General features: G+C 38.7%; 1 protein-coding gene across 2 annotated transcripts; it reads right to left on the bottom strand.

Annotated features, from left to right (window-relative positions):
* Positions 1 to 2499: 2499 nt before the first annotated feature.
* Positions 2500 to 13715, bottom strand: LOC107560552 (zinc finger protein OZF). Of its 2 annotated transcripts, none has more exons than XM_016244767.1 (5): positions 13386 to 13715; positions 7738 to 7906; positions 7586 to 7644; positions 3820 to 3919; positions 2500 to 3605 (listed from the first exon to the last, which is right to left on the bottom strand). In XM_016244767.1, exons 1-5 carry the CDS (start codon positions 13575 to 13577, stop codon positions 2587 to 2589), a joined length of 1539 nt encoding a protein of 512 aa, XP_016100253.1. In that variant the 5' UTR covers positions 13578 to 13715; the 3' UTR covers positions 2500 to 2586. The 2 variants fall into 2 exon arrangements, with proteins under 2 accessions (XP_016100253.1, XP_016100252.1); XM_016244766.1 differs by lacking the exon at positions 13386 to 13715 and adding an exon at positions 9719 to 10051.
* Positions 13716 to 14026: the final 311 nt, after the last annotated feature.

The raw sequence follows: 14026 nt of genomic DNA, 5'->3' as shown, positions 1-14026 counted from the left end.
ATTTCAATTTTTCCTTTCTCTTTGGAGTGTTACAAGCTCTTGGTGCATAAAGAAGATCTGTAAAGTTGCAAACACTAAAGTCTCAAATCCAAAGAGATATTCTTTATAAAAGTTAAGAGTCAGCCACGCCTACCTAAAACGGCTCGTTCTAACACGCCCCCACATGTCTACGTCACTGTGTGGGAAGATTTGCATAACACCACCCAAATGTTCACGCAAAGAAAGGCGGCGTAACTTTTATTCTCACTGTAGGTTTGTTGCTGCCGCCATGTCGTAAAGACGCTGTGTGTTTCGTTGTGAAAGCGAAACTACTTTGTTTGGTCTTCCAAAAGAGGATGATATCTGCTTCGTCATGCCTGGAGCTGATCCGTGCTGGTCACTGAGGAAATACTACAACTTTGCGCTGTGGATCGCCGGATCGGCTTTTAACCGTGGACAAAGCGGAGTCCAGCCTGGAGTCATCACATGTCCTTCCGGACGCTCCTTCGTCGAAATCGCCGGCCACGCCGTTCTCAAGCCCGTGCCTCTGCTCACTCAAACCCTCCCGCCGTTCCTCTCTAGCCGCGTCATCACAATATGGTAGGGGCGTAACATTTCCGTCACATGCTTGAGGTATTCGGCCAATCACAACGCACTGGATAGCTGGCCAATCACAGCACACCTCGCTTTTTCAGACCGATGAGCTTCGTAAAAATCGAAGTGTTTCAGAAAGGCGGGGCGGCATAGAGGAGAAACAATAATGTTTTTTGAACCTTAAACCACAAAAACACATTTCATTACACCAAATACACAAAATACTGTTCTTTTTAGCAGCATCATATGACCCCTTTAATTCTTTCAAATAAATAATATAAGATTGCATAAATTATTCTTGAACTGGCCAAAGTATTTAAAGGGAGAAGGTTAAAAACATACATTTTAACATTAGATGTTAAATCCACTATTGTTTTATATAGAACTGTTCTGCAGTCTAAACAGTATATACTGCAATTACATCAGAACTGATTGTAATTAAATTACAGAAAAATTCAGAGTAATCCCTTACTTTTTCAAGGGGACAGTAATTAAATTACATTAATTACTTAGTAAGGAATTATACCCAATACTGCTGGTTGATTGCACTTTATGATCTCAAATAAACTGAGGCTACATGGAATATTTGTATTTCAAACAGTCATTTGTCACACCGCAGGAGCATTTAAAATGAACTGAAGGCAAAAGGGTGTTTAAAATGCTGAGAAACAAAAGAAAATTTTCCCTGACAAAGTTGAAGAAAAAAAAGACATTTAAAAAATTGATAGCAATATTGTGTCTTCATAGCAAAACAATGTCCTTAAAGGGAATTTCTTAACATACGAGTTGTAATCTTTGATAACGTTATTTTCCCGGGAAAGGATCGTGGAGGGAAAGAACACCTCATTTTGAACAACCTAAAAAAAACAAATATGATATTTCTGTATTCTAAAATATTTCTAAACATTTTTTATGTGCTTAATGACACCAAATAAGTCCAGCATCAAAATGTGTGCAAATGTACTAGAACACTTATGTATTCAGTGCATACCAAAAAACTTGCAGACTATGCACAGTAATAGTGGCAATACACAAATTTCGAACATATCTTGTTTTTGCAGTCTTCACTAACAATGTATTATAATTTATAATTAAATGCAGATGAAGATACTCACACAAGATGAACAATGCTTTATTGAAAACTGTACTTGGCAACATTTTCATGAATCAAATGTTTTGACAGAAAACAGGGCTGGAAAAATTAAATATTTGACCATAGCAATGCCATCTATTCTTTAATATTTAAGTTTATTAATCTTGCTCCTCTGGGGCTGTAAATAATATTATAATTATAAAATAAATATTATTAACAATAGGATATTTTGACATTACCGTCTTCAATATCAGTCTCAAAGACAATCAGAATTTTAGATATCAAACCAACTCTCTCTGCTAAGATTTAGTTTCTTATTTTTCAACTATCTTGCGTTATATTAAACGTATCAAACATAAATATGAAGGCGTACAATGAGCTTTTTCAATTAGGATTCACGCTAATGAAGAAATGTACAAAATATAATACCATCATTCAAAATAAATCGCTATCTGTGATTACGAGTAACTTTTACAAAACAGGAACAGTCCTAAAATCTAATTCAAAAAGGTTCTATGATATAACCCATGATCTAAACTATGATATTTTGTGAAGTAAAATACAACTGTCACAGCAATTGAGATTCATCCTTTGGGGCCACTTGACAATCCACATTATTGCCAATAAATATGTAAATTTCACAACTCAAAATAATTAAAGGAACAGTTCACCCAAAAATGAAAATGTACTCACCCTCAGGCCATCCAAGACGTAGAGGAGTTTGTTTCTTCACAAAACGTTAATTGATGGACTGACGTTATTGTGGTTGTTGGGATTCTGACGGCACCCATTCACTGCAGAGGATCCATTAGTTAGTGATGGAATTTCTCCAAATCTGTTCTGATGAAGAAACAAACTCCTCTACATCTTGGATGGCCTGAGGGTGAGAAATTCATTTGTGATCATCTACAACACCACATTTATGCATAAACGCATTTGTGCAATTTCAGATTCCGGGGATCTGCATACCTCTTTCCGCATTTATCGCAGATGTACTGCTTCCCCCCTCCATGAACGTGGCGTTTGTGAGTACGCAGGTGACTACCTTGACTGAAACACTTGCCACAATACTCACAATTGTACGGCCTCTCACCAGTATGGACCCTCTGGTGCAACTTTAGACTGTTCGTATTGTTAAACCACTTATCGCAGTAATTGCAGCCAAAGGGTTTTTCTCCAGAGTGAGTGCGGCCGTGTGAAATGAGGCTACTCTGCTGACTAAAGCTCTTCCCACACTCCTTGCAGCTGAAAGGTTTTTCACCCGTGTGAATCCGTTTGTGGATTTTCAGATTTACAGCCTGCCTGAAGGTCTTGCCACATAGGTCACAACTAAAAGGCCGCTGGTCCGTGTGGATGCGCTCATGGTTTTTAAGATTGACGGCGTGCCGAAACGCCTTCCCGCAAGACACGCAGGAGTACGGTTTCTGACCTGTGTGGATAAGTTGATGCGTCTTTAGCGTTATGGCCCGTGTGAAACTTTTCTGACATATTGAACATCGGAACTCTTTTTCGCCCGTGTGGGTGAGTTGGTGCCTGGCAAGATTTTGAGCGATGTTGAATCTTTTTTCGCAAATGTTGCAGCCGAACGGTTTTTCGCCGGTGTGGATTATTTCATGGGTTTTGAGGTGTGCTGCTTTCCCGAAGCATTTGCCGCAGACTTTACAAACAAATGGCTTTTCTCCTGAGTGGACTCGGTGGTGGTCGGACAAACTTTGTTTGTGGGCGAAAGCCTTGCCGCAAAGAACACAGCCGAAAGGCTTTTCTCCAGTGTGAATACGCTGATGTGATTTGAGGTTGCTTTGAGAAGAGAAACTCTTGCCGCACTCTGAACAAATAAAGGATCTCTTTCCAAAGAGTGTAACAGAATCTTGAGGATCTTCGCTGCTGTCTTCCGGCAAAACAGATGCTACTCTGTCTTCTGGAGAAGCGTTTAAGTGACCTGACAGGAGAGCAATTAAATCATTGTCATTGGATAAATATCTGTTTATTACAGCACAATTCTTTTGGGACTTTGCCATATAAATATCTGATCAATCACTGTGTTCATTCAGTTAAATTCTGATGGATTTAGCATGCATTCTATACACTAGATAGATCATTAAATAGATCATACTCATCTCATTCATTTGTAATTTTGCATGTCATTCACATACCAGTAGTGATGGACTTCAAGTCAACTTTTCCAAATTCATTTTTGATCGTCACAGCTAGCATCAGCGGGGATTCTGGACGCTCTTCTACAGCCTCATCAGACTGCAAGCATAAAGTAGTTATGTGATTAATCATAAAATAGCCAAGCAATTTAGTGACTTTACTTTCTTATAGACTTACACTATCGGTCAAACGTCTGGAATAATTAAGAATTTTTTTTTAATGTTTTTGAAAGAATCTCTTACGCTCACCAAGGCTGCAATATTACTGTACAAACAGTAATATTGTGATTACAAATTAAAATAACCATCTACTTTTTTAAAGAGCAGGTCATATGTTTTTTTTTAAAGTGTCCTAATATTGTGTTGGAGTCCCCTACAACAGGTTTAAATGCATCTAAGGTCAGAAAACACTGTAATTTTCCCAGAATATACATTTATACATAGAGTCGTTTGTCCATGATTTCGAAACGGTTCGTTCGATTCAGTTCTGAGTGAAATGTCTGTAAACCCCTCCCATCCATAAGCCTCCTCTGCTCTGATTGGTCAGCTGGCCAAGCCTGTTGTAATTGGCACAAAGAGGAGCGCTTGAGCAAGTTAGCGAGTGCTACCATCCATGTTGCCAAGTCCGCGGTTGTTTTTGATGTCGCGGGTTGTAGCAACCCCAATAACGTCATATTTAGTAGCAATTGGGCGGGTTTTGTTGTGACAACCTGGCAACCCTAGCATGCACCTTTACATTAAACAATAATATAGTGCTCCAATCAGTTCTTAAAATAATGGCATAAAAGCATTTTGTTTAACACTTATGCAAGCGAATTGTGCCCACAGCGAAAGTTTAGCTGCTAAACCGTAAACACTTAACAAAACAATAATGGTGGATACGTTAGCCGAGTGCTAACGTGACTAACTGATGAAACAATACAGTTTGAAAACCAAAATATGTCTACTGTAATGTCTGAAGAATGACGTGTCTTAACCTTTAATTATAACACAGAACAGCTGTATCACATGCGCACCAGCCTAAAGCTAAGTTCACACTACACGACTTTAAACGTCGACAGATCGTTGTGCTGTTCAGACTACATGACTTGATTGTCTGTCTTTAAGTCGTTGTGGTGTTCACACTACGTGACTCTATGTAAATGATCCGCAACCGGGGGTCACACACTACACGAGCTGACGACAACTCTGTCACCCAACGACTTTACAAACCATGTTTTGTCACGAAAACACGCGCGAGAATTGGAACGGGAATGATGCGAAACAACATGTGAAACAGGAGTTGTTTATTTGAAAATGGATGTCGGCAAGAAATTAGCGCTGCAAGCTGTTTGCTCAATGAAAAATTTTGCTCCAAACTTTTCTTTAAGCCATGTTGCTGCTGTTGTTTTTCTTTCCGTGACCTCAACCCATGCCTTGCTCTCTCATTGGCTGCAGCTCGTCACGACACCTGACACTACGTGATGTCGAGTCGGCCGACCGGTCCAGATATTTGGCATGCTAGATATTTGTTTGCCGTCGGCGAGGTTTCGGCGACGCGTCAGTGAGCCTCTTTGATGCGTCGTTGTGTAGTTCACACATAAAGATTGCCGAGCACCGATCACCCGCTGATTTTCCCCCGATCACAGCCCGACCTGTCGGCGAGCTTGTTAACTTGCAATTAAATCAGGCTTAAAATCCTGTAGTGTGAACTAGGCTTAACTCGTCTCTCTCTACCTGGTCTTTTACTCCCTGCATTAACCCTATAACTACTTATACTACGGGGCCGTTGAATGCTTGAATCTGATTGGCTGACGAACGTTCTGAGGTGTGCAATTATTTTCAGGGAAACGCACGGCAAACGTAGTTCCAGGCAGCTCTCTTGACCGCATTATAGTTCCATATCACTTCGCATAGTTAACTGTAATAACGGAAATTAGCATACAGTACCTATACAGCCCACAGGAATTACTGCAATCACACGTGCTCGCTCGCACACGCACACTACGGTCACACAGTTTGCACAAAAAGGTGTTGTCAGCGCTGCCCTGACGATTTGATCAGTTAGCCTATATAGTGTAGCAACTTAAAGGCTACACATGACATTTCTCACTAGCGAGGTAATAACAGCGCTGTTTAGAGACGCTGCTGCAGAACACTGTTGAGGAACACACAGAGGTAGCCTAATTCACACAAGCTCTCTCTCTCTCTCTCTCTCTCTGTGTGTGTCTCTGTCTCTCTCGCTCTCTTTCTAATAACTTTATTAATAACTGCATTAGAATGCTATCAACGGCTCAAGCCTCCATTACCAGCTTTAAAATGATGAGATGCGGAAGAAATAATCCTACTCACAATAGCGATTTAAGTACAGAAACCGGATGAATCCCTTTAAATATATCATCTGATCGGTGTCTTGAGGTGTGGCAACTGTAGTATAAGCGGAATAATTGACTCCGGGCCGTTGAATTATTAGAAAATAAAAAATAAATAAAACTCGTGGCCGCATCACCACCTCGGGTTTGCATTATTTTTCTAATAATTCAACGGCCCGTCGTCAATTATTCCTTACATAAACAGCACTTTCACAATGATTATAAAGTCTGTGCGCTACACTACATTCTTTATTATTAAACGAAGTAATTAGAACAACGACAGTCTACATTAATCGACACATTCTTAGGAAATAGTGGGTTCACAGCGAATTATCAGAACTGTTTCAGTAAAACAGTAATATCGTGCTTTACCTGGAAACCTAAAGCTGCACTATACATCACATATTAGCACACAAAAATATTTATAAATAGATATTTTGAGCACTCAGTTGAAAATGTACACATAACGTATCAATCGTACTTACAGGTTGTGGTTCGGAGATGCTTGTTGGTCCAAATAAAGAAGATTAGAAGCCAATGAAGATAAAAGGCAAGATTAGAGAAGCAGTCCTCGGTAAAATGACGAGCACAACAAAAGGTTCGAATTGTATTGCTGTGGTATCGTGGAACACAGCATCTTCTCGACACAGAGAGTGTTGGTATTTCGTGGGCAGGCAGGGATTATGCTAATGTGTTACCCAGTGACGTAGATCAGTAACAGGCAGAAGATTCGAAAATATACGACTCGTTAAGGCGATTCTGAGTCGACTTGAGAGACAATATCTTTATTTATCATGCACTTTTTTGATTAACAACTTTGCATTCCATTGAAGGATAGCTACCTTACAAGCTGCAAAAGAGATCTTTTTCGAAAACCCATATGACCTGCTCTTTAATATATTATGAAATGTTATTGTTGTGATGGCACAGCTGAATTTTCAGCAGTATTCTTATGGTGCTATTCTGATTTGGTGCTCAGTTCTGACCAATTATTATTGGTGTGCTCAAATATGAATAATGGTTCTTATCATTTTCAATGTTGAAAACAGTTTTGCTGCTCAATATTTTTGTGGAAACATTGATACATTCTGTGATGAATAGAAAGTGAAAAAGAACAGCATTTATTTGAAACACATGTTGCATGTCTGTACTATCACTTTTGATCAACTGAATGTGTCTTTCCTTTACTGAGCTCAAACTTTTAAATGGTAGTATATCACAATTTCCACAAACATATCGATATTTTTAAGCATCAAAGAAGCATACTAGAATGATTTCTGAAGGTTCATGTGAAGCCGAAGACCAAGTAATAGCTGTCTGCTGAAAATTCAGCTTAGCATCACAGGAATAAATTACATTCACTATATATTAGTCTTGAATATGAATAGCTTTGATGTACAAGTTGTTCAGTTTACCTCGTGTCTTGTTCTTGTTTCCAGGCTTCTCGCACTTCCATCGTAAGAATGTTCCTCCTCTAAAACGTACACATGACAATAATAAAAATAAAAAAAAACCTTATTTCAAACATTACACACTGTATGCTTAACCACTGAATAAGATTTCTTACCAAGTCCTCCAACAGACAGAATATTCAAGATGCTGCCAGGCCGCTTTGCCCTCTTGCCTGAAAATGTTTTGCACTCCAGATCCAACAGAAATTTGGTTTCATCAACGAGTTTGATTATTTTCCCAAGAGCCTCGTTACCCAGTACCTCCATGACAGATGCAAACTGCTTCTGAAATAATGAATAATTACAAATTAGCCTACTTGTTGTGGATCAATATACCATCCGATTAATCAGGCACTATTGGCGCTTTTCCACTGCATGGTACGGCACGGTTCACTTTTGGGGGGTTTTCCACTGGGTACAGTACCTGGTACTTTTTTTAGTACCACCTCGTTTGGGGTTCCAAGCGTACCGTACCGTTACCAAAACGTGACGTGTAAACTCTGCTGATCACGGATTGGCCAGAGAGAATCGTCACTACCTGCGTCACTGAACTTGCGACACAAACACAAAAGAACCGCTAGATTTAAATCAGCACAGCCAGCGAAGGATCGAACGCGGATCTTCAAGACAAGACATTTTGTATGAAATTATTTTATGTATGTATAGAGTGAACAAGATAGGAATTAAGATATGTTTCCTGTGGGTTCCAGCACATGTGGGAGTGGATGGAAATGAGGTTGCGAATCATTTAGCAAAGCAGGCACTGAAATGATCACATATAGAAATGATTATACCACTAAGCAAAGAAGAAGTTAAGGTTAAAATTAGAACAGCAATAAAAATGAAATGGCAAGAAGTTTGGAATAAGGAGGAGAGAGGAAGACATCTTTATCATATTCAAAATCAAGTTGGGGTTGAAAGAGTTAATTTTGGTAGTAGAAGAGAAGATACAATTATTACCAGACTTCATTGGCCATACTGCTTTAAATTCTTCTCTATATAAAATGAGTTTGTTTGCTTAAGTGCATCAAGTGCAGTGCAAACGGTAAAAGGTCTTGAGGCAGGTGTGACACGCTCTCTATTACGGATTAAAAGTGTAAGTGAGAGTAAACCGGGAGAGATGCAGAGACAGGTGAAAAGCGTTTGGTTTATAGTGAATATTGACCTATTGTGCGTACCGTTGTGGCTCCCGCTGTTAGCAGAGTATAATCCCTGCATTTGGGGTAAAAAAGACATTTTTTTTGTTAAATTTGATTATGTAGATGGATGCAACGTCTGTAGTTGACGGTCAATTTTTGTTTAAATTTATAGTTTAGTTGTCCTATATAGATAGCCAAAGTAAAACATAAATCACAATACTTATAGGTATTAAGCAGTGACATTGTCAGGCTTTTTATTTACAAAAAATACGCTTTTTGAACGTGGCAGGATTGTAATAACAATAACACGTTTTAATGCCATACAGATTAAAGTGGCTTCATAAATTACTTTTTCAAAATATTAAAACCGCAAAACACACCTGATGCGAATTCTTTGCTCTTCATTTTCTATAAGCAGAGTTAACAGACCCTGTTGTGTTTTCTTGTCATTTATTAAAAGAAGGTACACCGCCATCTTGTGCCGACTAAACTGACCTGAACGCACCTGACGTCGTAATCACGACCTGTCAACTCGTAAGCACGAACGTCTCGGGAGGAGTTGAACGCAGCATTATTTGAAAACTACATGGTATGTGTGTCGGGACAAAACTCTGCAGGGAACTGAGTTTGACACCCCTGCACTATGTGGTAATTTTGAGATTATTGGCAAGTTAATTCCATCTATTGTCGGTTTCAAAATCTTTCACAGCCTTGTGGAAAACATTTAATTAATTGTTGGAATTACATTTAATTCCAAAATTATTATTTGCTATTATTATTATTAAATTGCATGATCTCTATTGGCTTTTAAAAACGCAGTATCAGTTAAGCACAAATTAAATGTGATCTGTTGACAGCAGCTGCGTTCACATACGCGGATCTTTATACTACACGCACAAACGCGTCGCATGTTTAAGGTTACAGGCCGCAGCGAAGCAACATAAACTTATATTCTCACCATTCTCTCTTCCTTTTCCATCTTCATTCTTGACTCGACGTCCTCGTTTTCACAGTGAGCTCTAGAAATATCAGCGCTCAAAAATGACAGCGTCTCTTCTTTCACGAGTTTGCACATTTCGGCGATCGCGGCGTGAACTAACGCCTCCACCACGGACGCCAGATGCGTCTGTAACGCAACGCAGCGAGACATTGTCCCTGCTACTAAAACTCACTCGCTGTTGTCCCGGGTTTAATTAAAAACTCAACTCCGCATTGAGGGCTCATTAAAGTACGCAAACGACAGTAAATATACTTTAGGAAACGGTGGGGTGTAATAAACGGAAGTACAACAGCATGCGACAATTATAATCCGGGTCCTAGAATGCATAATAAAAGTGCATTGTTGACTTAGTTTTTTTGTACAGTGTGTTTTGTAATTTTAATATACATGTAGTTTCAAATTATTCCGAAAACGACTGAAAAATAGGCTTTTGGGTAATAAATTTGTAGTTCTTAATTGAACTAACAGCTGTCCTACGTCATGACATTTTGTGACGTTTACACAAAGCGCCAAAATCGTATTTATTTAATTTTAAATGAATTAATTTATTTTCTCTCCTTGTCCTTTCTTTCAAAGTACTGCCCATAGTCCAGTAGGTGGCGGTAAATGTACCTTTAAGTTGGTTTGCCAACCGCCAATAAAATTAAAAGAAGATGATAGTGTTATTTTCTGGCATATTTGAACAGTTTCAACGTGACCGTCATCTCTGGTAAGAGCGTTAATAAAACATTAAGTTGAATTGCTTTGAACTAACCTTGTTATTTTTTGCAAAGTCGGTCAGATGTGCGAGTGTTTAATCACGCATATGCATTTCTGTATTCGTATTCGAAACATTTTCGCTTAATCTTAAACTGTTTTTTTTTTTTAAATAAGTGAGAAGTGATAAATTCGGTCATTTTTCAATGTTTAGCGTTCATATAAAATCACGTAAAAAAAAAAAAAATTCTTTCGTATGTTGTGCAGTTAATACATGAATGGATGATTCCGTGTTTTTTCTCCCTCACGCAGTCATGGGTTTACTGGAGCAGTGTGAGGAGCTCTTCGAGACCTCTGGCCTGTATGAAGTTCTGGGTGTTTGTAAAGAAGCATCTGACTCGGAGGTCAGACGCGGATATTATAAAGTCTCTCTGCAGGTTCATCCAGATGGAGCTCCTGGTGATGAGTTAGCCACCACCAAGTTCCAGGTAACCACTGTATTTCTAATGCAGCACTTCTGCCCAGAATTCGGTTAGAACCTTCTTGAATGGTCTGGTGTCCTCTAAAGTAGTAGGAAGCGATTTCAAAGGTGATCCACAATCAACATTAACCCTCTGGTGGGTTACTTACGGGTCACACGATCAAAACTCACCAAACACCTTGTTAGATCAGATCTCCACTCCAGGAATATTAGATCTATTGTCTGCTAAACCAGTTATAAGCAGGTCTTGTTTGATACCCAGAATCAGTTAACAAAAGTGTGTTTTGTCTGGTACTAGAAGTCTTCTATGAGCCTAAGAGGTTGATAAAGGAAGCCAAAGAAGAGCAGAAGACCGAGTGATTGATTATGAAAACTGAGCAGTGTTTATGGATTAATCTTAGTTGTGTATGTCCGTCCAGACTGGACTTTGTCTGACCAGTTCGAATCCAACAGATGTCATTATGCCAAAGCAATGGAAAATGACTGCTTCACAACATTGTCCTGTAAAATTAAAAGAAAAAAAAGAAAGGTTGGCACACTACAGCCCCAAAAATGTTTATTTCATTGTTTTCACTACAGGTGACGTTTTGAGCCGTATGGCTCTTCATCAGACAATGAACACGTATACTAATGAGCCCTTAATTACTAGCAGAAATTACATCACATGATAAACCACATGACAGAAACCCAACAACTAAACACTCGGGAAAACAAATTACATAGCTGAAATAAAAGTGAAAACATAAAATACCAAGAACAAGTGATAACATTATATTTAAACATTCGGTTTCCACACTACACTACATTGGCATTGAAGCTGTCAAATTAGCTCGTAGAGGGGGTGATTTTAACTATTTGCTTTTAAACCGTGTAGCCTATCGGAATTATACTTTGAACACATTATCACCTAATGGTCTTAATGAAGAGTTTGATATTCCTCCTTTTTTGCATTCATGATGCTGATTGTATTTGTGTGTTTTTGATCAGGTGTGTAACTGTGTATGTTAGATTGTTGTGACTTGTTCTTGACTGTGTCATTTGTTCAGTAGTTGTATTATTATTATTATTTTTGTGTGTGTGTTCAGTATATGTGTTCAAAACAGTATCGGGCTCAAAACCTCACCTGTGGTGAGAACATGAACTAAACATTTTTGCATTTTTTGGAGCTGTGGTGTGCAAACCTTTATTTTTTATTTCTCATTGTTTACAATAGCTGAGCACCCTCATTGAGGTGCGACGCAGCGAGAGTGAAAAAGCAGACGTGGTAATTAATATTGCTATTTAAATATGACAGGCTCGTAACTCCTAAGACATGGGAAATACAGTTGCAAATGGACTTTGCTTTTTCATTTGAAATTTGGCCGTCACTGTGCGTTCGCGAAAGCGAAAATGCAAACGCTAATGCAGGATTTGCAATTGCATTTGGATTATGTCACAATTTATGCGTCCACATATTGAAAACGCAATTGAAAATACAATTTGCTATTCTATTTGAAAATTGTCCGGAATATCGTTCCATACGCCACCACAAAGTCGTTATTAAGAGTGGGAAACTCGAAATTTTCTTTAAGCCCCGAGTTGGGGGCGTGTCAATGAGAAACATGGCGGAATCGATGGATGCAACGTCTGTAGTTGACGGTCAATTTTTGTTTAAATTTATAGTTTAGTTGTCCTATATAGATAGCCAAAGTAAAACATAAATCACAATACTTATAGGTATTAAGCAGTGACATTGTCAGGCTTTTTATTTACAAAAAATACGCTTTTTGAACGTGGCAGGATTGTAATAACAATAACACGTTTTAATGCCATACAGATTAAAGTGGCTTCATAAATTACTTTTTCAAAATATTAAAACCGCAAAACACACCTGATGCGAATTCTTTGCTCTTCATTTTCTATAAGCAGAGTTAACAGACCCTGTTGTGTTTTCTTGTCATTTATTAAAAGAAGGTACACCGCCATCTTGTGCCGACTAAACTGACCTGAACGCACCTGACGTCGTAATCACGACCTGTCAACTCGTAAGCACGAACGTCTCGGGAGGAGTTGAACGCAGCATTATTTGAAAACTACATGGTATGTGTGTCGGGACAAAACTCTGCAGGGAACTGAGTTTGACACCCCTGCACTATGTTGAGATTATTGGATTATTGGCAAGTTAATTCCATCTATTGTCGGTTTCAAAATCTTTCACAGCCTTGTGGAAAACATTTAATGGAATTACATAATTACATTTAATTCCAAAATTATTATTTGCTATTATTATTATTAAATTGCATGATCTCTATTGGCTTTTAAAAACGCAGTATCAGTTAAGCACAAATTAAATGTGATCTGTTGACAGCAGCTGCGTTCACATACGCGGATCTTTATACTACACGCACAAACGCGTCGCATGTTTAAGGTTACAGGCCGCAGCGAAGCAACATAAACTTATATTCTCACCATTCTCTCTTCCTTTTCCATCTTCATTCTTGACTCGACGTCCTCGTTTTCACAGTGAGCTCTAGAAATATCAGCGCTCAAAAATGACAGCGTCTCTTCTTTCACGAGTTTGCACATTTCGGCGATCGCGGCGTGAACTAACGCCTCCACCACGGACGCCAGATGCGTCTGTAACGCAACGCAGCGAGACATTGTCCCTGCTACTAAAACTCACTCGCTGTTGTCCCGGGTTTAATTAAAAACTCAACTCCGCATTGAGGGCTCATTAAAGTACGCAAACGACAGTAAATATACTTTAGGAAACGGTGGGGTGTAATAAACGGAAGTACAACAGCATGCGACAATTATAATCCGGGTCCTAGAATGCATAATAAAAGTGCATTGTTGACTTAGTTTTTTTGTACAGTGTGTTTTGTCATTTTAATATACATGTAGTTTCAAATTATTCCGAAAACGACTGAAAAATAGGCTTTTTGGTAATAAATTTGTAGTTCTTAATTTAACTAACAGCTGTCCTACGTCATGACATTTTGTGACGTTTACACAAAGCGCCAAAATCGTATTTATTTAATTTTAAATGAATTAATTTATTTTCTCTCCTTGTCCTTTCTTTCAAAGTACTGCCCATAGTCCAGTAGGTG

Source organism: Sinocyclocheilus grahami, unplaced genomic scaffold (genome assembly GCF_001515645.1).
Source record: "Sinocyclocheilus grahami isolate Dianchi unplaced genomic scaffold, SAMN03320097.WGS_v1.1 scaffold733.1, whole genome shotgun sequence".
NCBI classification, from domain to species: domain Eukaryota; kingdom Metazoa; phylum Chordata; class Actinopteri; order Cypriniformes; family Cyprinidae; genus Sinocyclocheilus; species Sinocyclocheilus grahami.
This window is presented reverse-complemented; position numbering and strand designations above follow the sequence as displayed.